Below are 26,166 nucleotides of genomic sequence, written 5' to 3'. Positions count from 1 at the left end.
ATAGGCTACGAAATCAACCATTTCATTCCATTCAAAATTCTTAAAAAGTATTCCTACAATTCTCTCTCTCTCTCCCTCTTGATTTTGAATTTTCGATCAAGAGTTTCTTAAGCAAATTTATGTTTTTCTTATTGATAATCAAGTTCTGCAGATTTGATTATTAGTGTCTTGGTTTCTTGATTATATCAAGAGTGTTCTGATCTATTGTTGTCAGTGCAGACGCCGATAGACTAGATCTTTAAACCCGGCTTCATTGTATCATGGAGGCAAATTTGTTATAACCCCCTGCACACCTTTTGGTGAGTACAAATATTGCCTTTAGGAAAGCGACTTAGTAACGCGACTTGAAGCACTAATTTTCTATTCTATATAGATAAAATCATTGCCAAATTTTGAAGACCCGAAGACCACCATTTGAAGAATTCAAGACCCTTTGTTCCAACTAATCACATGTTTTTTAGATTAGATAGTTTTCTTTGTAACCTTTTTTTTTTTGCCTCATTATCTATTTTCACCAAGAAAGCAATGTAGTAGCAAAGTGGAGCTCCTTATCTCCAAGACAACTCCATCAACATCAACACCCAATTTTTCTTGTTAGAAAATATTAAATAAGTTGTCATTTTTTTTAATAATTTTTTTTTTCTTCTTCTTTGTCTTTCCATCCCTTGAACCTTTGTTTTATAAATTTTTATTGAGGCCAATTAACAAAACTAGGTTGAAAAAGTTTATTCATGTTTTAATAAAATTCAATAAAAAAAATTATACAAAAAAAATCCATTTTCTTTTTGCTCAAAACAACTTGAGTGGCACTATACTTAAAAAACTTCTGAGAGTCTCATCTCTATCTATATCATTAAATCTAGCTCGGAACCATTTGTTTGGTTCCTTGCCAATAGAGATCAAAAACCTCAAAAATTTAGCAGAACTAGATGTTTGAGAATGAGTTGTTCGGTGAAATTCCTAGCAGTCTTGGCAGTTGCACTAGCCTTGAAAACTTATATTTGTAGGAAAAATCACTTCAAAAGATCTATTCCTCTAGCATTGGAATCTTAGAAGGGGTTTGAAAACTTTAATCTTTCTCATAACAATTTGTCTGGTGAAATTCCAACTTTCTTAGAGAAATTTTCCATAAAAGAACTCAATTTGTCCAACAATGATTTTGAGAGTGAGTTACCAATGAAGGGAGTTTTCTCAAATGCAAGTGCAATATCAATTGCTGGAAATTATAGGCATTGTGGCAGTATTTCTGAATTACAACTACCCAACTGCACCACCAAGAAACCAAAACTTAAAATGCCCTTTTCACATATATTAGCAATTGTAGTAGCTTCTACACTTGTTGGAGTAACCTTGGCATCATTCTTCGTAATTTGTTGGTTCAAGAAGAAAAATAGTTTCATTGCTAAAAGAATCATTCTTTGAAAGTCTCTTATGAAAAACTCAAAGCAACAAATGATTTCTCTTCTTCAAATCTTATTGGTTATGGTAGTTTTGGCTCTGTATACAGAGGAATTCTTGATTAGGATGGGAAGTTAGTTGCCGCTATCAAAGTACTTAACCTTCAATATCGTGGAGCTACCAAGATTTTCGTGGCAAAGTGTGAAACCTTGAGAAATATTCAACATCGAAACTTGGTCAGAATCATAACTTCTTGTTCCAGTATTGATTTTTAAGGAAATGAGTTTCTTCAGTTCAAAAAAAAAAAAAAAAAAAAAAAAAAAAAGGGAATGAGTTCAAAGCTCAAGTTTATGAAATCATGCCTAATGAGAGTCTAGAGAAGTGGTTGCATTCATGTCTAAAAACGAATAATCAACAAAATGAGGTCCGGAGACTCAACATTCTACATAGAATATTCATTTCCATAGATGTGGCATGTGCACTCGATTATCTTCATCACCAATGCCCAACACCAATCATTCATTGTGATTTGAAGCCAAGTAATATTCTTCTTGACCATGACATGGTTGCCAGTGTTGGAGATTTTGGTCTAGCTATATTTTGCCCAAAGCTCACTATTCTAAATCAAAGTAGTTCAATTAGTATAAGGGGAACCATTGGATATGCAGCTCCACGTAACAACTGCTTTACGTTTCAAATACTCTCACATGTATTGCTTTCATATTATGGCACTCACTATTGTTAGAATTGATCTTTTCTCTATCTTTCATATTACTTTTGTTTTCGGGCAAAAAGACCCTTAGGGCCTTTGAATGTTAATTTTTTTTTTAATGGTAGAGTATGATCTCGGAAGTGAGATGTCAACTGATGGAGATGTCTATAATTATGGAATCTTATTATTGGAAATGATAATAGGGAAGAGACCTACTGATAGCATATTTGAGAAAGGCCTTAATCTTCATACCTTTTCTAGGATGGCCTTGCCTGACCATGTGATGGAGATTGTAGACCCAGTGATCCTGAACAATGAAGAAGAAGAGGTACAAGCTATTGTTGTGGCAGCCGGAAACACTTGGAAACCGTTGCATGTGAACAGTGGCAACAAAATGGTGGAATGTTTAATTTCCGTGGTCAAGATTGGAGTGGCATGTTCTACAAAGTCACCACAAGATCGAATGAGCATGAGTAATATTCTCCATGAATTTCATCTGGTATTTATCAAAAAAAAAAATTGAACTTCAATCCTCTATGGCTTGTCCTGGTTGACAGGAGGCAGCATGGATAACTGGACAATGATGGGAGCAAACAGGTCATGTTTTCTAGTGTGAGGTTTCTAATAATGAGCTTGTCCTTTTCCAATCAAATATCAATTTAAATCATCCAAACCAAACCAAACCAAGTCTTAAGTCCTATCAAATGGAAATTTAAATCATCCAATTGCCCTAAGAATATGAAAAAGTCTATTCTTGTACAAAATTCATGACTGTTGACCAAAATGATACGATAATGACATTTTTGAAAATATAATCCACTTTGATAGGCCTTTTATTTCAAAGTAACAAAATCTACCCTTATCATATCATTATGTAATCTAAGGTCATGTTTGATTCACAAGACTAATAGTGAGGTATTAATAATCCTATCAAATTAGTGTGGTATTCACTATCCAATTGGATTAATAAGATAAATTATTCATGGGATTAATAATCCCACCCCTACCCATTACTAATAATCCTACAATTTTGTTGGATTAATAATCCTAAACCAAAATGTTAAAACAAACATAGGATAATTGGGCCCACAGATTAATAATCCCAATCCCATACTCTAATCCATCCAATCAAACATGCCCTAAAAGTATTGGCGACCATGCCCTTGTGTGGGTATTCTACTCAATTTGAATAATGGTGATTTAAATAATCAATAATGCTTTTATGTGCTTGAGTTGCTTGAATTATGTTAGCACCCGGAACCAGTCTTGATTGAGTTCAGGTTTAAAGAAGTTTTGGTCCCTAAAGTATGTACTTTTTGTCATTTTAGTCTCTCAAGTTTTAAAATTTGTCATTTTGGTCCTCAAATTTATCAATTTGAGCTAGAACCAAATTAACTCAAATCGACAACTTTGAGAAACAAAATGACGAAATTTAAAACTGAAGGGACTAAAATGACAACTAAGAACCAAAACTGTCTTTTATCATTTTCCTATTACCAATGCAGACGAACGTTAGATTTAGGACCAAATTGACTCAAATTATCAAATTTGAGGACCAAAATAACAAAATTAAAACTTAAAGGACTAAAATAATAAACAACGCATATTTTAGGGATCAATTACACCCGAAATTTCAAATAATTTCAATTTTACCTCAAAAGTTTTTGAAATCGTATCAATTTTGCTGCAATAACCCATATTCATGTCTTAGTCATGTTCATGTACATTTGCATGATTTTGTCTTGTTAAGCTTGCATTTGCAGACTTTGACTTGTTTTGCCTAAGTAAAGGTCCCTGTCTTGTTTTGTGCTTATGTGATTTGCCTAAGTGTTGTATGCATGTTTTGTTCCTTCCTTGCTGTCTCAAGCCTAGGTCATGCCAAGCCTAGGTCACACCTTTGAACCTTTTACCCCTAGGACCATCTTGGAACCACTTTGGTTGACCTCCACCATCACCTAGGCATATTGGCCGAGATGTCATCATCTAGGCCGAGATGTGCATCATCTAGGCCGAGATGTTATCATCTAGGCGTCCTAGATCCTTGATCCTTGCACATAGTGATCTTGTTTTGGGACTAGAATGACCTAGACCGAGGTGTGGCATAGCTAGGTCAAGTGTTATCCTTCCTAGCCGAGGTCATTGGAACCTTACTTACCGAAGCCTATATCCTAAGCCGAGACCATTACCTGCCGGAGTGCCCATGCCACCTTGCTTGTCATACACACTTTGTCATACACTTGTCTTGTCTTTCAATCACCTTTTTGAGGAGAACCAATCCGGTAGTGCCACATGTCCCTGCAGAGGGTTAAATCAGCCGGCAGAGAGAGAAAAACATATCATTTGCTATATCCTTGTCTTAGAAGAGAGAGAAGCTCTAGGAAGAGGAAGAGGAATTCTAGAGAGAGGTAGATTTCCAAGCTTGATCTTCACACCTTGAACCGTTAGATCCGTGTTTTGAGGTTAGATTCTTGGTCTACTCTTGTTGTTCTTATTGTTCATCTAGCTGCATTGCATGATCTAGAATGTTTCATGAGCCATGCATTGCTTTGAAGTTCGGTTTTAGAAAGAGAAAGTGATATTCATGTGTTCTTGAAGAAAACAATGTTTTGATTCGAAAGTTTGTATCAAGATGCATGTTTTCGTGTTTGTTTTCATATGATCTTCAAGTATGGGTACCAAGGTCCATGTTTTCGAACTCATAGCATGAAACCTCAGATTTTGTAATAACAAGTTATGATTTTAACATTCATGTTCTTCACGTTCTTCATGTCCTTCAAGGAGGAAACCCAGATTTCCAGACCTCATTTCCCTAGGTGTGATCACCGAGACCACTCTTGCCTAGATCCCACACATAGGCCAAGCATCGTATCTCACCTCGGCCTACCTTGCATGATCACTTGTACCTTAGTCTATCTTGCATGCACACCTAGGCTAACCACTGCATCTCCTAGGCTGAGATGTTCATCATCTAGGCCGACCATGGTACACCCTTGCCGGCATCTTGTAACACCTCGGCAAAGAGCTACACACCGAAGCCTAGGTAACCACACCTCGGCCAAGAGGTGTGGGTCCTCGGCCAAGACCTCCTGAGTTCACCCAACTAGGTCATTTTAGCCTAGATCATCTTTGTGCATCCATTCCGGGACCTGGTTGGTACCCAGCATGTTTTCCCTATGTCACTTGCATTCATGTAAAGCTTGTTTTAAGAATGCATTTCATATCCATCTTTGAGAATCTCTTCTTGTCTTCTTGAAGTGCATTTAGTAGACTTTTCCATATATTTGTAGGTCTTGGATCCTTGCTTTGATCCCGATGTCCCAAGAACTATGTGAGTGGTATTTTTAATAAAGCTATGTTATCATGTTTTGATAAGCTTTGCTTTGCCTTGTTTTGAAAAGTATTTGATCAAGCATGAATGATTATCCCTATTTTGTATATCAAGTATTACCTTGTTTTGATAACATTCTTGGAAAGTCCTTAGTGCCAGGGGACTATAATGCACTTGCACCATTGCTTGAGAGATCTCTGCCATCGACGGTCTGCGAACGAATGGCCCCACCGACGGTCTGGTGTACGGGTGGATTTGTCTAATCGATTCCGGGTCGATTATTCCTTTGTTTTGTCTTGTTTTGCCACCGACGGTCTATGAATGAGTGGGTTTGTTTTGTTAGGAATGTCATCACCCCATGTATTATGTAGATGTTATTAAACATCCCAAGAAGATTTGAAAGACCAAGATTTGATTAATGAACTTGATTCATCCCATGTTTTGAACAAGCTCTGATATATGTATTGTTTTGACAAGGACCTCGTGAATCATTCATTTAACCCCTTTATTACTTATACCATTCACTGAGTATCCAAGCTCACCCTCTCTATGTATATATGTAGGTGTTTAGCATGATGGCGGTGACGCCGAGATATGTGTTTTGCAAGATGTTTTGGATGCATATTTATGTCGGCAATCTTGAAGATTATGCCTCTCGACTTTGTATTTCATGTATTGCGTTTATGTCGGCTTGAGCAGCCTTTCAATCAAGATGTAATATCTATTTTATTCTGCTTATATCCAAGTTGTAAAGCTATGTAAAGATGTATGCCATTTCATTTGACTTATGCACAGCTCTTATGGACTAGTTAGATTTACATATATTGCTTCCGCACATGTAAGCCCTATATATTATACTCTGATTGTGTGTGAATTTTGAAAGTTGGCCTTCGGTAATCTCGGATTACTGGCCACCACGGCACCATTCTACTAGGGGCAGAATGGGGTCGTGACATTTGCCCTTGTTGTCACATTTGAAATGGAAAAAGTTGAAAAAAAAATACATTTTGGCCCCAAATTTCAAAAGAAAGATGAAACCCACCCTCTCCTATCCAAACTCACCCTCTCCGGCACACTCTCCAGCAACTCATACCACCACAACCACCGCAACCCCTACTCTTAGGCGCCACTCTCTAACCCCCACAGCACCATGGTCGCAAACCCACGCAATCTCCTCCTCCTTCTTCTTCTTCTTCTTCTTCTTCTTCTTCTTCTTCTTCCAATCGAGGTTGGTTATGGCGGTGGCTAGGGAGAAGCCCACAAACCCACAAAAAAAAAAAACATTTCAACTACAATTTTTACAGATGTCAATATGTACCCATTTCAAAATATCAAAATCCCACAAAAAACAAAGAAAACACAATTCAAAACAATCACAAAATACACATTCATAGTTCAAAACATCAAAAACCCACAAAAATCAAAGAAAACCCATTTCAAAACAATCACACAAAATACATGATTAGAATTGGCCTTTGGACAGATGTCTGTCCATATGCATGTTCCAGTTTGAGTATGCATCTATTTGTGAGGATTTTCTTTTAGTGTTCTTTTAACGTGTTACCATATGGCTGGTGTATTCTTATTTCTTGAGCTAGCATCTGCTTATGGTTACATAGCTTTAGAGTAAACATGTACTTATTATCTGTTGCTTGGTTTATATTTATTTATCTCCCAATGCCTCTTCTTCTTGTGGGATATCGCTTTGGAGCTTCATTTGTTGCCCTTTTTGCTCACAAAAGCAGCTAATGTTGGAGCTAACCTTGTTGGGAAAGTAGAGCAGGGGATACCTGAAGATGATCCTCGCAATCCTTGTTAGGGAAAATATGTAATTCCCCACAAGTAAATCAATCAATGGGAATAAAAATTAATGCGGAAAAATTAAATCAAAGGCAACACAAGAATTTTTACGTGGTTCCCTCAATGTGAAGTACGTCCACGGGATCGAAATCCGATTCCACTATCAACCAAATAAGTTCCAAACGATTACAAACGAGACACTAATGGTCTCACAAAATCACCCTTAGCTGAATTCCAAATAATCACAAATAAACAAGATGAAAGACCTCACCAAATAGATGAACCAAAATCTTCAGAACAAAGTTGTAGAAAACCCAAAATAATAAACCAAGTCAGCTTTACCAGAACCATCCGAAGATGCACTAAAATAAAGAACCCTTCGAAGCTAAACAAAGTAGCAGAAAAATCCTTCCAGATTTTGACCAAGCACTATTGAAACTCTTTGTGTAACCAAACAAAACACTACACCAATTGATCCAAAGCTGCTGCCCCAAGTCAACCACCAGCCGAATATAATGTTGTAGCCGCACTATATCACCTTTTTTTTCTTGGGAAAAACAATACCCATAATATATTGTGAATCTAGGGTTTTTTTACCAAAACCTTAGTTGTTTCCAAACTGAATTGTGTCACCACAAAATTAGATATAATATATTAAAATATATTATACCTAAACCAAACCAAATTAAAATTCTTTTTCCAAAATCAATTGGGTCTCAAACTCCAATAAGGAGGTATACCCAACAATCCTTCCGTCATTGTTGATTTGGTATTTAATCAATGCCTTATTTATCTTCTTCATTTAGATATGCATACATAGAAAGTAATGTAGCTTGGAATGAATTCAAAGTATGAGGTTGGATTTTTACACATAAATTAGAATTTGGAGTAAATAAATTTGGCGGACTATGGTACTTGGTTTGCTACTATGGTTGTTGATCTAAACCATTATCAGCAACAATGGTGGGTCAGAGAGTGGCACCGAAAAGTGGGCTTGCAATAATGGTGCCGGAGAGGGTGAGTTTGTGTAGGAGACGGTGAGTTTGCATCTTTCTTTTGAAATTTGGGGCCAAAATGCAATTTTTTTTTAACTTTTTCCGTTTCAAAGGGAAAAATTGATACGGTTTCAAAAACTTTAGAGGTAAAATTGAAATTACTCGAAGTCTGGGGGTGTAATTGATCATCAAGGAAAAGTATAGGGATGAAAATGAAATTTTTTCAAAAATGTAATTAACCCAACTCAGAAATAAAGTAAAATGTGCATTTTCACTGATGATTGATGTTATATATTGAGAAAAAATATTAAGAACATATATAAATTTTGAACTTGTAATGTAGATTTAAACTCGGTGTAATATGAATCACAACCAAAATCAATCTAATCAACACATCTCAAATGCTCACACTTTTTGTGAATAGGTAACATTACTTTTCACTAAATGTACCAAATGAGTGTGGAAGTAAGGCTATTACCTCATAAATTCATCTCTTTCAACTTATTTCATATCCTAAAAGAGTGTCTTTGATGAAATGCAATTTAGCTGCGGCATCATTAATGGACATTCTTTCTCTAGGCAGTTCTGAAGAACAATTGACTCCAATTTCAAGTATCCAACTCAGGCACTCCACAATCTTTTCACTCCTAATGAAAGTTTCTTCTTCTTCTTTGGTCTGCAAAAGTATTGGGTCTGAAATCTCCAATACACTGTCAGGCAAAGCCTTATTTACAAAGCTATAGAGGCTTAAACCATCTTTAAACATTTCATTGGTGGGTCTCTTCCCAGTAAACATTTCTAACACGAGGATGCCAAAACTATAGATATCACCATATGTTGAGACCTCACTTCCCATAGCATATTCTGCAAGCGAAAATGCATTTGATAAAAATAGAATTTGAAAACCCTTTATAAAAAATTCTCCCTAAACAAAAAAGTCAAAGAACTATGCACAGAAAAAACAATAAACGCTCCAGATCACATGTGCAATTTTCTTTACACTTTTTGTGACTTGTAGCATTATTAAAAAAGGACAAGGATGATAGGGAACCTAAGTGGTTTTGCTTTAATATCATTTTGGGAATGAAACAATTAAGAATAAATGAAAGCATATTCACCTGGAGCAATATAACCTACTGTTCCCCTTATGCCAATAGAGCTTGTTTCATTTGTAGACAAGTCATGGGTGGCATGGTCTGCAAGGAATTTCACTAACCCAAAATCACCAACTTGCCCAGTCATATCTTTGTCCAGAAGAATGTTGCTTGGCTTAAGATCGCAGTGGATTATTGGTGTTTGACCATGGTTATAAAGATAATTTAGTGCACAAACAATATCAATGACAATATTTAGTCTTTGAAAAAGATTTAACTTCCTAAACTCTTCATTTGACAAATCTTCATTACAAGTTGGATGTAACCACTCCTCGAGGCTCCCATTGACCATGAATTCATAAACCAAGGCCTTGAAGTCATGACCCTGATAATCTACCGTCGAACATGCCATTAGCACGTTGACAAGATTCCGATGTCTGATGTTTCTTAGGGCCTCACATTCGGATACAAAACTCTTCAAAGCTCCATGTCTCAAAAGGTTGAGTACTTTTACAGCGACAATTCTTCCATTAATAACTCCTTTGTACACAAACCCAAAACTACCAACACCGATTAAATTGAATGATGAGAAACCATCAGTGGCTTTAACAAGAGTTTGGTAAGACACCCTTAAGAGTCAATTTTTTACTGAATCTGAAGGAATATCTTTTCTTCTCTTTCTAAACCGGAAAAGATTCATAACATAGCCCAGAAGAGCTAGTCTTACAAGCCCAAAGGGTATAGAGAGTGCTAGAGTTAAGGCACTGTTTGATCTCCTCTTTTCATCCACTTTGAAGTTGCATTTAGGTAGCTTCAATTCAACTACACCCCCACAGAGCTTACTGTTTCCCACCACAGATATTGCACTTGCATTACTGAATACACCTTGTGTTGGTACTACACCTTCAAAATTATTAAAAGACAGATTCAAATTTTGCAAAAAGGTAAAGCTCTCCAAGTACACTGGAATTTCACCAGACAAGTTATTGTTCACAAGATCCAACTCTTTAATGCCTCTCAAGGATTAAAAGAAGAAGGAATGGTTTCGATGAAAAAGTTGTTCCCCAAACGTAGCGTTTCCAGGCTTGTGCAGCTGCCCAGAGTGCTCGGAATTTCACCCAATAATAGGTTCTTAGAGACATCCAAGTAACCGAGGTTTATCAAGTTTCCAACTTCCATGGGAAGAGAACCACTCAATTGGTTTTGGGATAGGTCTAGATACATAGATAAGGATGAGATAGAAACAACTTGTTTTGGTATGGTACCATTAAGGTTGTTTTGAGAAAGAAACAACAATTGCAAGGTTCTACAATTCCCTAGGCTCGGAGGAATGTTTCCCTGAAAATTATTGCTGTCCAAATCAAGTTCACTTAACAAACTTAGATTTCCTAGGGAAGATGGAATGTTACCAGACAATGAATTGCCATAGAGAATTAATTGGTGTAAATTTTGAACCTTTCCAATCTCAATTGAAACAGTACCACACTACAACAAATTACACCTTTGGCGAGTAAAATTGGCGACTAAAACAAATTTAGTCGCCAAAAGTTTTAGAATTACATACTAAAATTTTTTTTGGTCTCCAAAAGTATAATATTTAGCTACTAAATTTTTTTAGTCGGGATATATTGATTATTGGTGACTAAAAAATAATTTAGTCGCTAAAAATACTAGAATTAGCGACAAAAAAAAATTTTAGTCGCCGTATACTGAGTTTTGGCTACTAAAATATTTAGTCACCGAATGTAAAATTCAAAATTTATTTTTTATCTTTGGCGACCAAAAGTTTAGTCGCCAAAACATATTTTCAGCGACCAAAAATTAGTTTAGTCGTCGTATATTAGGTATTGGCTACTAAAATATTTAGTCGCCAAATGTAAAATTTTTAAAAAAAAACTATCTTTGGCGGCCAAAAGTTTAGTCGCCAAAACATATTTTCAGCGACCAAAAAATAGTTTAGTCGCCAAAAAATAAAAAAATTGGAGGGCGACATTTCTAATTTAAATTTGAGGGATTTATAAAAGTAATTGGCGACTAAAAAATTTAGTCACTAATGGTGTAATATATATATATATATATTTGGTTTCCAAAATTTTACCAGCGCCTCTATCTGTCTCTCTCTTCAACGTCTCTCTATCTCTCCGGTGCTCCTCTCCCTTCCCTCGCGGTCACCGGGAACCGGAGCATCGATTCCTACTCGTTTTGGTCACTGTCACCTAAGATCCATGATGAGTTCATGAACACCGATTCGGAGCCAAGATCCAGAACAACTTCGTGCCAAGATCGAAGATCTCAACTCCAAAGTCTCCTTCCTCAGATTCTGGACTCCCTTCGATCATTACCACCATCGCTCTACTCCTTGCTTCTCTAACATCGTTTTAGTCGCTTCCGATGACGATTCCGGTAAACCCGCGTCTAACCCCTTTCCTGTCTCTGCCCATAAGGCTGTTCTAGTGAGTACCCATTTCAATTTTTAACTTTCTCTGTGTGTTTTTGTTGTGTATTGAATGTGTTTGATATGTGGATTGTGTGGACAAACTCTGAAATGGGTAGTGATGATAAACTTTGAATTTGGATCATTGGTTTAGGTGATTGTTTGTTTGATATGTGGATTGTTAAATTTTTTGCCCACCAAGTGTTTGATTCTATGCTCAAGTGACAAATCGTGCCTGAGACAGAGTTTCCATAACACACAAAACAAACCCCACATTTATTTGTATTCATGAATTTTTGGTTTTTGATTCTTTTCTTTTGTCCACAGAAACAGTTTCTTTGCACGTGGTAGAAAGACTAGATACATCTTACAGTACCAGAAGTCTCATGCATTAGGATTTCGAGACTGCCTTTTTTATCTTTTTTATGGAGTCTTCATGGACCATATTGGTCCAATTTTAAGATGCCTTAGAAGAATAAGATTAGATGCCAGTAGAAAATGGTATGTCCATAGCAGGACTCTAGAATCACATCATTGAAATTATCTAACTGATCATAAAAATTAGTTTGGTTTGGTTTGATACTAGAATTTTAGGCTATTATATTCAAAAAAACAAAATCCCAATTATCGATATAAGATTGATTAATTGCAAAAGAACATAAATGCAACTTGAATTTAATTGATTACAACATAAACAATGATCATACATTAAATACAATACTTCATTTCTTAGATCCGGTTTGAATTTATAATATAACATTGAACTCCTTAAGGTTGTGTTTGGTTAAAGGATTTGGAGAATCCTTTAACCAAACACAGCCTAAATATTTAACCGAACACAGCCTAATAGGGGAACATTGTAGGATAAACAGGTAGGACACCTATGTGCTATATTTAGTACAAGGTTTATATGGTGTTGTCTATAGACACTAGATGACAAAACACCTTTATTATAATTAGTGTTCACTCACATGCGCAACATACACTGTCCTACTCTCTCGTACAACTATAGGAAAGATAGTACGGATACGAAGGGCATAAGGTACAATTGCATTACATTATTACACAATACAATAATTCATGGTATACACAAGACATACACCTAGATATGGTTCCATGAACCATAATCTAACAGTACTTGATTATTTAGAACTAGAACCAACGTGTCTATTGAAAAAAGAGACCAAACCATGCGGTTTGGATTGGTCTAGACAGATTTACCAGTTTCTTTGTACACCTAACTCTTTTTGGGGTTCTAGCATGTCACTATATATAGTATTTATTCCACTTCTCAAATGTGGTTGCAAGCAACAAAATGGGCATAAATCAAATTAGAATTTCTCTGTGCTCCTTGAAATTGTTTTCAAGTTTCAATCATTTTTCAGCAGGCATTAAAAAAGTGAACATTTGTGTTTTTTATATATATAAATAAACAGGCAAATCGACAGGGACTGTGAGTTTCTGGAACAGGAAAGAATCATGGACTACAGCCTTCTAGTTGGCCTTCACTTCATGGATACAACTACAGCTGGCAGTCTCATTCCCTCTGGAGCTCGAACACCTATCGGTTATTACTTGTCCCTAAATCTTTTCTTTTTCTTTCTGGTTTTTTAGATTTAATTGGTGAGGAATGTTTCATTGTTACATATGGATTAATGTTGATGAAAACAAAAGTGATTTTTATGTTTTTCAGTAAAATTATCTTTACTCTATCTGGTATGAGCCTGAACCTGACATGTTGCCAAATGCTAGCCTTAATCTGATGATCCGTTTATGTTTTCAAACATTCTTTGTAAGAAAATATTTCCTATCCAAACAAATAAAAGTTAGCTTAATTATTTTCTCAATAAAGAGAGAAAATTAATGTGTCCTTTTCTTTCCAGCAGATATTGATGACCTAGAGACTGAATCATCAGCTCCCCAGCTTTCAAGAGTAGATGTGGATCAACTTCTTTTAGATCCAGTAGGGTAAAATATCTCTACACTAATGCTATGTTTCAATTTTAGATATGCCGAGGGAGAGAAAAATGAAACAAAAATGAAATTACGTAAACCTATTAGTATTGATATTTTGGATAATATTTTTCTTTGGCGTCAATCGATTGGATAATGTTTACAAATATGAAAAGAATTACATCAATTAGGAAAATCATTGTTCAACAACACATTTTAGAAACAACGAAATCAATACATGAAAGAGTTCATAATAGGAAGAATAAAATAACTCAATAACAACAAAGAATCTTCATAATAGACCAGAAATAATCAATCTTCCAATTGTTTGTATTTATATATGTTTGGGACAAACTAACCAATCAATCAAAGAAAGGAATATTGTTTCTTTTTCTTCATTTTCTTTTCCTGACTTTTCTCTTTCCTATACTTTTTCCCTTTTTGTCCACAAATCTAAAATCGAAACATATCAAAAATGATCTATATTGAAATGGAAATTGAAAGTTAATAGATGCACCCTCGAGATACATATGTATACATGTTTATGCAATGTAAATTAATAATTCTTGAAGTATTTTCATTCATTTGAGTAATTTTGCAGGTGGGCTAGTATAAGGCTAGGAGTGAACATGCCCGCAAGAGTTGAAAGAACTGAGAGAAAGAACGACTGTGAATTTCAGCTAGTAGGAGAACTGATAGGCGAGTACTATGATGTAGTTATGTTCTTTGGCATCATAGACATATTACAGGACTATGACATTACGAAGAAGCTTGAGCATGCCCACAAGTCTATCCAATAGGACCCAACCTCAATATCAGCAGTTGATCCAAAACAATACTCACAGCGCTTTTGTGATTTCATTTTCAAAACTCTTGAGGAAGATAGCACTTAAAAGGGATGATAACCTACAAGCCTCCGGCACATTTTTTTGTGTTTGACAGCATTGCATTGTCTTTAGCTGCTGCCAGAGAAGCTTGTTGCCTGTATATTGGAAAATCATACTTGCCAAACAGGACTTATCTTCTTCAACTCGATCTTATAATGACACGTTATAGGCATAGCTGCCGCTGATTGCTTTTTCACTCTTTTGTATTTTTTTATTTATATGCTATTCTTGAGACATTGGGCTCAAACTTGAGTAATCATCTTTTGCATATTGTGTAAATCAGGAATTCTTCCATTGCGACTGAGTTTGAGCTGATTACGACATACGAGGCTTAGAATTATCATAGGTGGGTTTGATCAAGTTTGTCAAGCAGGCATCTAATCAAGTTTGTGTCTCATAGACCATCTTGGCAGGATTCAATGAACTAGAAACTTGAACACACCAACTCCTATGTGAAGAGCACATTCCGCAGGTTCAAGACCCTTTCACTTCTTAATAGAAGTGTTATTATGATAATGTAATCCTGTTTTTGATGAAACCAACATGACAAAAGGCCTCAAGATTTAGTTAGTGTTGAAGTCATTGTAATGTAGATCTACTTTGAAGAAATTGATTGTAAATTATGCATTATGTTAAATGTTTCATAATAATATCTTCCTAGCATGAGTATTTCTGTTTCTCGAAATGACTTATTTTAGTATTGTAGGTATGGGACCTTGTTACAGGAAGACTTTTACAAACTTGAGCTTTTCCACTACCAATTACTGCAATAGTTGTTGATCCAACAGAGATGAAGTTATTTTCTGGTGGTATAGATTACTAGTGGATATTTCCTTTTTGTATACGGAGGACATCATTTTTGTATGATTATCTGTTTGTATGGAATTATTATTTTGGGTTGGATTATATTTGGTTTGTATAGAATTTGATGTTACAAGACCAAATTTTTGGATGGTTGAAATTGAAATAGAAATAGACATATGTATTGTTTTGTTTATATATAGGGTGCAGGTTGTACGAAATAAATACAGGTTGTGCAGAAATTAATCATAATAATAATAAAAAATAACACTAAATAAAGTTTTTGGTGACTAAATGTTTAGTAGCCAAAAAAAAACAAAATAAAACTTGTTGGCTACTAAAAATTTAGTAGCCAAAAGCAAACCAGAGATTTTTTAGTGACTAAAAATTTAGTAGTCAAAAATATATGAGACTTTAGGTGACTAAATAGTTTAGTAGCTAAAAAAAAAATATGAAAATAAATTTTTTTTGGCGACTAAATATTTAGTAGTTAATAATAAATGATACTTTGGGCGACTAAAAATTTTAGTCGCTGAAAATGAAAATTAATTTTATTTGAAAACTTTTGGCGACTAAATATTTAGTCGCCAATTTATGACCTTTGGCTACTAAAAAATATTTAGTCGCCAATACCTCGTACTTTTCCCTACTAAAACATTAGTAGGCATTTATAGGACTTTCGGCGACCAAATTTTTTTTAGTCGCCAAAACCTTCCCCGACCGTTTTCCCACGACAAATCTAGCGACCAAAATATTTAGTTGAGAAAAGGCTTCGGCGACTAAAAACCTTACTTTTGGCAACTAATTTTAGTCGCCAAAAGTGCATTTTCTTGTAGTGCCAGTGAGTTGATTAACCTACATATGCAAACTCTGCAAGCCAACAAGATTTACAATCCCGGGTGGAATGCTTCTGAATATCTGATTGTGGTCTACATACAAATATTCAAGGTTTCTCGAGAGATTACCGATATATTCTGGAAACTTGCAGCCAAAATTATTCACACTCACTTCCAAACGCTGTAAATTGGTAGCATTGATCAAAGAGAACATAAAGCTCAAGTCATCAGCTTCCCCAGATCCAAGCTGATTGTCCCAAATGCATAGCCACTGGAGGTTTTGCAGCCTTGCTAATTTAGGAACCTTTCCAGTACATTTGTTTTGAAGCAGAAATAGGTGATGGAGTTTAGATGCATTTGATATTGAAACCGGAATTGATCCTGTAAAATGGCTATGACCAATGTTGAAGAATTAAAGATTGGGAAGAGTGATGCCCAAGTCCCAGGGAAGACTTCCCTGGATTTGGTTAATAGTCACATCAAACATTGTGAGAGAAGAGTGGTTGAAGAGCAAATGAGGGATGGTGCCGGACAACCGTTTATGCCGAGTGCGAGCATCTGAAGATTCCTTAATTGACCAAAGCCATCAGGAATGCTGCCATAAAAAATTTGGTCTAAAAATTAATTATAAATCCTAAGTTCATATATGTGTGTATATAAATTAAAAAAAAAAACTATAATTAAATTCAATCAAACATTATATTTCTTAAATAAATACACTGATATCATTATAAATTGAAGAATAAAGATTTTTTAAAGAAAATTACATCAAATAAAATTATAAAAACATCAATTTAATCAAAAGAATTATGTAATAAGATTCATCATTTTTTGTTGTCTTGCACTACAAAAAATAAAAGTCTAATTTTACTAATATTCCATTAAAAGAATTGTGAAAAATAATATGGTGTCAAATCCATATATTTTTCAAAATGTGAAATAATATAAAATGGTAAATCTTATACTATGCTTTTGTTTAATAAAAATTTGCTTAATTTTAAATATTTTTTAAAAGTTAAATAAATTAAAATTATTATAAATTGTTATTCATATTTTAGCAAAATGGTTAAAATATATCGAGAATTTAAGGTTGCGTTTGGTAGAATTTTAGAATTATGATTTGAGAATAAAGTTGTATTTTGAGTTTGTTAGTTTTGAAATTATGATTTGAGTGTGAAAATTTTGTTTGATTATGAGTTTTGAAAAGAGTTTTGAATTGAGTTTGGAATAATTGATGTGACATATGAGATTTGATTCAAAAATTTACAACTCATAACCAAACGCACAACCCAAAATTCTACTTAAAACTCATAAAAAAAATTAAAAAATTCAGAAAATATTTTTTATTTAATATATAAAAAATTACATGTGCCAATTGCCAAAAAACAAAAAACAAAAATCGCACTGTTCCGGTCAACCGGACGTCCGGAAGGACGACCGGGTAGGCAAAATTTCAAAATTCAAATTCCGCCTGAAACGAGTTTTCAAAAGTAGTGGGGAATTAATTTTTGAACGCTCTATCCAAACAGAGGATTCAGGGGAAGGGGTGGAATCATATTTCAAAAGTTTCTCCAAACACAACCTACCTCTTTCTAAATAAATTATTAAAACAAAAATTTAATTGTTCATATTAAAATTTAATAAAATTCATTAGTAATTTTGCAACACTATTAAAAGGAACCACAATTTGTGTAAGCGGAGTGCCAGTCCAAATAATCAAAAGGTGTGTGCAAAAACACTTTAGAGTGTGTTTGGTCCCTGAATTTGAAAAAAGATTTAGAACGAAAAAGCGAAATGAACATTTATTTATAAATCTCTTTTCATATATTTATATTTTACTTAGTTCAAATTATTTTTTTATCTTTCAATAAATTTTATGGGTGACATAATTATCAAAATACCTTTAATAATAATAGGGTGAAGCATGAATTAATGTTCACATTGACAGTGAATGATGTGAACATTCATACTACCAATGTGAATATTCACATTGTCACAATTATTTATTTATTTATTTTTATTTTATAAAATTATATATTCAAGTAAGATCTTATTTGATAGATCTTATTAATTTGGCTTCAAAAATATAAATTTCATTAAAAAAAATATGTACAATAAAAATTATAAAATTTAAAGTTTAATCTACTATCATTATAAAAGTGTGAAAAACCTGTCATAATTTTTACTTTTTTTTTAAGTCTCAATTTTATCCTCTCAAATCTATTATATATTTTAAAAGTCATGAAAAGTCTTATATAAACGATCTCTTTATTTTTAGAGTTGAACACTCAAAAATGATATATTTGCTTCCAAAAATCCTATATAAATATAAACAATCTGTCTCTCTTCTTATCCAAAAAAAGAAAAAAGAAAAAAAGAAGCCGGCTCCCTATTTTTTTGCATATTGATGATGATTGAAGAACAAAACATAACTACTCTTTCTTATTTCTTGTGTCTACTTTTATATCGATATACATAATATTTACAATTGTCCATCATGGATCAAATCACTATGAATAATTTTGGTTGAATCTTGTATGCATTCGTTTAAATCTAGACAGAGGAAAACACATACGTTTTTAAAATAAAGATTTGTACTACATCTCAAAATTTCGCAGGTTATTTTCATATACTTTCTTTTGTTTAAATTATATTTTACGAGCTGTAATATTTTACATGATACTTTAATAACCAAGATATGATATTAAAATTCTAAATAGGGTAAATTATGCAAATAGTCCCTGTAGTTTACACGATATGTCAATTTGGTCTCTGTAGTTTCAATTTGCTTGATTTTGCCCCTTAATTTAATGGATTGTGTCATTTTAGTCCAATAAATAACGGTTGTTAAGTTAATTTAACGGAGGGTCAAACAATGTGTCAATTTGGTCCTTGTACTTTACACGATGTGTCAATTTGGTCCCTGCAGCTTCAATTTTCTCGATTTTGACAAGGACTAAATTAACACATTGTGGAAAATACAGGGACCAAATTGACACATTGTTTTACTTTCCGTTAAATTATAGCGATCGCGGTTTCCCTTTTCTTTAATTGTTGTATCCGGACTTAGGTTCCGTGGAGTTGGTTGTTGTGTATACCTTATTCACATCCTTTCTTCTTTGTATTCGAGTCTTGGGTTGTGTTGGGCAGGTTTGAAACAGGTTGGTTGAACTTAGAAACCAAGAGTAGTTGCCCAGATTTTGGCCTTCACGCTCGAGCGGGGACTTTGACGCTCGAGCGGGCCCTTCGTTGTCGTTTGTCTACTCGAGCGGGGGTTTCGACGCTCGAGCGTATTTTTCCATCTTTCAGTATCTCCTCTGCAGTGTTGTACGCTCGAGCGGGAGTTTTGACGCTCGAGCGGGATGTTGTGTGTGACGCTCGAGCGGGAGAGCTAACACTCGAGCGGAGACCTGGTTCGGTAAAAGTTCTGGAACTGTTTATCCGCCGCTCGAGCGGGATTGTTGACGCTCGAGCGGGAGTCTGTGAGTGACGCTCGAGCAGGGGTTTCCACGCTCGAGCGGGGCGACTGGGTTAAAGCTCCGTGTTTTGACTTTTTAAATCATTTTTTCCACTTCTCTTCTCTCTCTTACTTTTCCAAAAAACACCATTATTGAGCTTCTCACTCTAGAGCTCTACCTTCTCTCTAGGTATTGATCTAGTATGAGTGATTTTCTCACCTTTGACCTTTACAAAAAGGTTGTTGATCATCAAGGGCTATCTTTTGATCTGAGAAATTCGTGGTTTGGAGCATTTTCGTTTTCTTCACCTTCTTGGTTGGGAGTCATCTTTTGAGGTAGGGATAACCTACTCCTTACTATGGGTTTTGTCTTTAAATTTTGGTATTTTGAGATGTTGGGGTTGGTTTGGTAATTTCGTGAAAGTTTGGGGCTTTTGTGTAAATTTACAAAAGTTGGGGTTTTAACTATATAAAACCTAGATGCATGTTTGGCATGGAAAGGTGAAATTAATGTTAAAACATTAATGAAAATGGAACCTAAGGGTTGTAATGTTAATTATGAAAAATGCCCTAATTACATTGATTAATTAATTTGTAAAATTAATTGTGAGAAATGAGGAATTGAACTGGAAACAATAAGATTGGGAATGTATGGGATTAAAGGGTGTAGTTGGATTTTATATCGCTCACCTAGTTGAAATGTTGATTATATATCCATTGTTGCATTTATTTTCTGTATAGAAATAACTGCTTTGGGCTATCAGTGGAGGATAGTCTTGATTGTTGTAGACAATGCATGATAATTAGGCAAACTGAAACTAATCACTAGAATGTGTCATTGAGAATGACGATTGAAAGAATACATTAAATTTATGTATTGTGTGATGATGTGTATAATTATTGTTTATATGCATTGTGTCGTGTTGGAGGAGATAGGGGATGTACTCCACGGTTTAGGGGATGATAGGGGATGGACGTCTAAACTGGATGTTGTTGGGAGAAGATAGGGGATGGACTCCATAGATAGAGCTCATATGCTTATCTAGTAATGTGTTGACACAGCTCATATGCTTGTCTTTGGAAGTGTGATAGTGCTCTTATGCATATCTATGGAAGTGATGATATAGCTTGTATGCTTATCTGTTGGTGTGTGATATAGCTAGTATGCTTATCTACTATGAAATGGGAAAGGATGTAATATGAAGTTACTATCTCATATAAGTTGTTTGGCCAGGTTCTGAGCCATGGTTATAAATTGAGAATTGAAAGGAATTGGAAAACGGACTGTAACATGGACTTGTATGCCATGGAACTGTAAAGTGTTATAAGTGAAAGTATCAGTGTTGGCCATCTGTCAATTGCTAACCTTTTAGTCATTATTCATATTTGGTTTAGTGTAATTCTACTGGGTCGTGGCTCACCCAATATGGGAACATCATTTTCAGGTACTGGTAACATGCCACCTCCAAGGACATAGCTTGGGAGGCTTGAGGCTGATGGACTTTTTGTTGTCTTTTCTCTTTCGATGTATTACATGTAAATTCAAGCCAAGGGCATATTTTGTATAGAGTTAGTACTCTTCTTTTGTGTAACCAAGTGTTGACTTGGAAAGCTGTAAGCCTATAGGGCATTTGCTTTTGTTGTTAACATGTAATACTATTGTAAGAGCTACTCTGATGAATAGAAATTAGTAATTTCTTTTGTATCAATGCATATCTATATTGATGGGTTTAATGTTATTATTTTGAGGGCGTTACAACTTGGTATCAGAGCGTACCGGGTTCGAATACTTTGGGTACGTGGGAAGTGATTAGTATCACAATGGGTTTGTCTCGCTTGATAGAGACTGAGGTGTAGTGTCATATGCTATATGTTTAAATTGATAACATGCTTATGTGTTTATATGGGTATGGGATTTAATTTCTAGGATATTGATTGGATCCTTGGGTTTCTGGGAGTCTTGTTGGAAAGGCACTAGATCAATGCCATTTCTAACCGAAACTCTAGTAACGCCTCGGGACTATCATTATCCGGAAATGAAATTCGTAAGTGCTTATGTGTTTATGTGCTTACGTGGAGTGAATTACAGTTGTCCATACATTAGGACGTGAGTGTTTAGTTTTGGCACATTTGTGAATGTGCTAACGTTCTGTATTACCTTTATTAGGATGTCAGGACGAGGAAGAGGTACTAGGCGTGGTAGGCCTGCGAGGCCGGAAGTACCTTTACCGGATGATATTCCTGCAGTGCAGGAGGGAGTTGGTCAGGCCAATGTGGCCGAGCCAGCGGGTCAGCAGGCTATGAGTTCTTTGGCACGAGAGATAGCAGGAGCTTTGGGTATTCTCAGAGCTGGGAATCAGGCAGCTGAGGCAGGGCCTTCTTTCTTGAAGAGGGAGTTCTTCCGGTCTAATCCGGACGAGTTTGTTGGAGATCCGAAGGAACCACTAAAGGCTGACGTGTGGTTAGAACAAATGAGTAAGACGTTCGAGATGCTTGGCATCGAGGACGGAGCATTGAAAGTGACCTTGGCATCCTTCCAGCTGAAGGGAGATGCGGGTCAATGGTGGAAGTACGAGAAGGCTCGTGTTGGTGGTACATGGGAGACGTTTGTGAATGCTTTCCAGGAGAGGTTCTTATCTGCAGTTGCCAGGGAGAAGCTGAGGGATCAGTTTAGCCGGCTTAATCAGCAGGGTATGTCTGTGGCAGAGTTTGAGGCCACTTTGACTAGCTTGTCCAGGTTCGCACCTGAGTTGGTGGCATCCGAAGAACGCCGTTGCTATGAGTTTGAGCGGAAGTTAAGGCGGGGCCTCAAGTTGAGGGTTGGTGGGCCTTACATCCGAGAGTATAGACATTTAGTGGATGCTGCAGCTCATATGGAGCTTATGATGCAGGAGGAGGAGGAGAAACATAGAGGCTCCAAAAGGGGCCAGGAGGGTCAGGGTGATGGCAGGAGACAGAGGGGTTATAACCCTCAGCAATCTCAGGGGGGAGTTGCTAGATCGACCTTTCCGGTGCCGAGTACAGGCTCGGGGAGAGGTAATTAGGGAGGTTTGACTTGCTTCACCTGTGGCCAGCTGGGTCACAAGTCTTCGGTTTGCCCGCAGAAGGACGGAGGTCAGAGAGCTGCTTCTTCTTCAGCTAGACCGCAGAGTCAGGGTTTGGGCAGAGGGCAGCCCTTGTCTTGCTATCAGTGTGGACAGCCTGGGCACATGAAGAGGTTCTGTCCACAGTTGAGTGCCACTTCAGGAGCGTCTGGTTCTAGACAGACGCAGGGATTTCAGCCAACTCAATCTGTGCAGGCCTCGAGGGCCAATCCGGGGGCTTCGTCGTCCCAGTCAGTGCAGTAGTCGTATGCTCCGAGGGGTGAGCAGGTGGATCAGGGGCCTACGGGGCGCGTGTATGCTGTTACCGCGCAGGACCTAGTACCAGCTCCATCAGTTGTGAGAGGTACCTTTCTGTTTTGCAACTCGGTTGCTAATGTGTTGATTGATACTGGTGCATCTCATTCTTTTGTATCTGCTGCATTTGCATCTGTTTTGGAGTTGGAGTTAGCACAGTTAGCATCTCCTTTATGTGTAGTGTCACCTCTTGGGGGTGAACTGATCTTGAAACAGGGTTATAGAGGTTGCGATATAGAGGCCGCCGACTATAGACTTGCGTTCCCTTTTGTAGTTATGCCCATGAAGGGTTTTGATGTTATTTTGGGTATGGACTGGCTATCATCATACCGAGCTGTTATCGATTGCTACTGCCAGAGGGTCACGTTATGTACCTTGAGCGAGGAGTGGTTCCATTTCTTGGGAGACCGGGTTGGTAGTGTTTTGCCACCGAGGTATGATTCGCGAGGGCGGAGTGAGCTTAGGGGTCTACTTGCTAGCTTCATGAGTAGTGAGTATGATGAGACCCAGATTGTGTTGCCGAGAGTGGTTTGTGAGTATTCGGATGTCTTTCCCGAGGACCTTGTTAGTTTGCCACCTCACCGAGAGATAGAGTTCTCTATTGATCTAGTGCCCGGCACGGTGCCGATTTTTATGGCACCTTATCATTTTGCCCCAGCCGAGTTGAGTGAGCTGAAGATTCAGCTCCAGGAGTTGCTTGATAAGGGTTTTGTTCGCCCTAGTGTTTCACCGTGGGGAGCACCGGCCCTCTTTGCTAAAAAGAAAGATGGGGCCTTGAGATTGTGTATTGACTACCGAAAGTTGAATCGAGCTACGGTCAAGAATAAGTACCCTATGCCCCGTATAGATGATTTGTTTGACTAGTTGAAGGGTTCCAGTTGTTTCTCTAAGATAGACTTGAGATCGGGTTACCACCAATTGAGGGTCAGGGAGGAGGATATCCCGAAGATGGCATTCCGTACGCGGTATGGCCATTATGAGTTTCTGGTGATGCCATTTGGGCTTACCAACGCACCGGCAGTCTTTATGGACTTGATGAACCGGATCTTCCGGAAATTCTTGGATCGTTTTGTAGTCGTTTTCGTGGACGACATCTTGATTTATTCACCTTCAGAGGAGGAGCACGAGGCACACTTGAGAGTGGTGCTTGAGTTACTTAGAGCCCATAGGCTGTACGCCAAGTTTGGGAAGTGTGAGTTCTGGCTAGGAGAAGTCAAGTTCTTAGGCCATGTGGTATCCGGGGAAGGGGTGTCTGTCGATGCATCCAAGGTTGAGGCAGTGCAAGATTGGGCACAGCCTAAGAGTGTGTTTGAGATCCGCAGTTTTCTGGGATTAGGGGGGTACTACTGTCAGTTTGTGAAGGATTTCTCCAAGTTAGCTTTGCCGTTGACTAGACTGACGCGGAAAGGGGTCAAGTTTGTGTGGAATGAGACTTGTGAAAAGTCGTTCCAAGAGTTGAAGGTTAGGTTGACCACCACTCCGGTTTTGATTATTCCGGAGAGAGGGTTGGGTTATGCGGTTTATTGTGATGCCTCACGAGAGGGTTTGGGTTGTGTGTTAATGCAAGAAGGGAAAGTGGTAGCTTATGGCTCACGTCAGTTGAAAATACACGAGAAGAATTACCCTACACACGACTTAGAGTTGGCCGCAGTGATTTTTGCCTTGAAGATTTGGTAGCACTACCTTTATGGTGAGAGGTTCGAGGTGTTCTCGGATCATAAAAGTTTGAAGTATCTGTTTACACAAAGGGACTTGAATTTGAGGCAGAGAAGGTGGATGGAGTTCATTGAGGATTATGACTTTGAGTTGCACTATCACCCGGGAAAGGCCAATGTTGTGGCCGATGCCCTTAGTAGGAAATCCATTGGTGATGTAGCTTGTATAGCCATCCGGGAATAGGAGATGTTGGGTGCACTTGGCGAGTTTGATTTGCTTCTGGGCGAATCTGTTGAGGCTACGGCCTTGTTTTCTGTAGTTGCGCAGCCTACACTTGTGACTCGAGTGTTAGAGGCACAGAGAGGTGACCTTGAGGTAGAATCCCTCCGAGAGAAGATCTCCAGTGGAAAGGTTGAGAAGGGTTTGACGGTGTATCCCGACCTGAGTGTGAGATACCGAGACCGTTTGGTTGTGCCAGAGTCTTACCGAGAGGAAGTACTCCAAGAGTTCCATCATTCACGCCTTGCGGTGCATCCGGGAGGCACTAAGATGTATCATGATTTGGGTCGCCAGTTTTGGTGGCGAGGTATGAAGAGAGATGTGGCAGTTTTCGTGTCGAAGTGCCTTACTTGTCAGCAAGTGAAAGCCGAGCATCAGAGGCCAGCGGGTTTGTTGCAACCCATGCCTATTGCCGAATGGAAGTGGGAGCATGTCACTATGGACTTCGTTGTAGGTCTTCCGAGGACTCAGCGCTGTAGTGATGCTATCTGGGTGGTTGTAGACCGGTTGACTAAGTCGGCGCACTTCGTTCCTATGCGCGTGAGAGATTCGGTAGACCATCTTGCCGACTTGTATATTTGGGACATAGTGAGGTTGCACGGGGTCCCAATGATGATCGTCTCAGATAGAGATCTTTGTTTTACTGCTAGGTTGTGGCAGAGTTTGCAGAGTGCCTTGGGTACTAAGTTGACCTTTAGTACGGCTTACCATCCTCAGACTGACGGGCAGTCCGAGCGTACTATTCAGATCCTTGAGGATATGCTTCGGGGTTGTGTCCTTGACTTTATTGGGACATGGGAGAGGCACTTACCATTGGTGGAGTTTGCCTACAACAACAGTTTTCAGTCTAGCATCGGTATGGCACCGTTTAAGGCCTTGTATGGCCGACCATGTAGGTCTCCAGTTTGTTGGGCCGAGGTGGGTGATGCACCTTTGTTGGGCCCGGAGTTGGTGAGAGAAATGACGGAGAAAGTTGAGCTTATCCGTAGGAGGCTTGTTACAGCCCAGAGTCGTCAGAAATCTTACGCTGACCGTAGGAGGAGACCTTTGATGTTTAAGGTTGGTGATAATGTCTTCCTGAAGATATCACCTAGACGGGGGTTAATGAGATTTGGGAAGAGTGGGAAATTATCCCCTT

At 37.4% G+C, this 26,166-nt stretch overlaps 3 protein-coding genes across 17 annotated transcripts; 2 read left to right on the top strand and 1 right to left on the bottom strand.

Moving 5' to 3' along the window:
• Positions 1–2,228: 2,228 nt before the first annotated feature.
• Positions 2,229–2,694, top strand: LOC145792145 (putative LRR receptor-like serine/threonine-protein kinase At3g47570). Its single transcript, XM_082872744.1, has 2 exons — positions 2,229–2,609; positions 2,668–2,694. The coding sequence occupies exons 1-2, from the start codon at positions 2,229–2,231 to the stop codon at positions 2,692–2,694; spliced, it is 408 nt and encodes a 135-aa protein (XP_082728870.1).
• A 6,035-nt stretch (positions 2,695–8,729) lies between these two features.
• On the bottom strand, positions 8,730–10,551 carry LOC145792135 (putative LRR receptor-like serine/threonine-protein kinase At3g47570). Its single transcript, XM_082872672.1, has 4 exons — positions 10,398–10,551; positions 10,171–10,290; positions 9,352–9,930; positions 8,730–9,097 (listed from the first exon to the last, which is right to left on the bottom strand). The coding sequence occupies exons 1-4, from the start codon at positions 10,549–10,551 to the stop codon at positions 8,730–8,732; spliced, it is 1,221 nt and encodes a 406-aa protein (XP_082728798.1).
• Positions 10,552–11,415: 864 nt separating this feature from the next.
• LOC114300776 (phosphatidylinositol 4-phosphate 5-kinase 4-like) lies at positions 11,416–15,598 on the top strand. Of its 15 annotated transcripts, none has more exons than XR_014333887.1 (7): positions 11,424–11,730; positions 13,198–13,328; positions 13,455–13,553; positions 13,648–13,729; positions 14,316–14,413; positions 14,885–15,073; positions 15,308–15,598. XR_014333887.1 is itself a non-coding variant. In XM_082876432.1 (5 exons), exons 2-5 carry the CDS (start codon positions 13,241–13,243, stop codon positions 14,914–14,916), a joined length of 300 nt encoding a protein of 99 aa, XP_082732558.1. In that variant the 5' UTR covers positions 11,424–11,730; positions 13,198–13,240; the 3' UTR covers positions 14,917–15,278. The 15 variants fall into 15 exon arrangements, 5 of the variants coding, with proteins under 5 accessions (XP_082732558.1, XP_082732548.1, XP_082732540.1 ...); XR_014333886.1 differs by having other exon boundaries at positions 13,645–13,729; XR_014333884.1 differs by lacking the exon at positions 13,455–13,553 and having other exon boundaries at positions 11,416–11,780.
• Positions 15,599–26,166: the final 10,568 nt, after the last annotated feature.

Source organism: Camellia sinensis, chromosome 1 (assembly GCF_055761805.1).
Source record: "Camellia sinensis isolate YWXY chromosome 1, ASM5576180v1, whole genome shotgun sequence".
Classification (NCBI taxonomy): Eukaryota; Viridiplantae; Streptophyta; class Magnoliopsida; order Ericales; family Theaceae; genus Camellia; species Camellia sinensis.
Note: the sequence above shows the minus strand (reverse complement) of the source record. Positions and strands in the feature narration are given on the sequence as shown.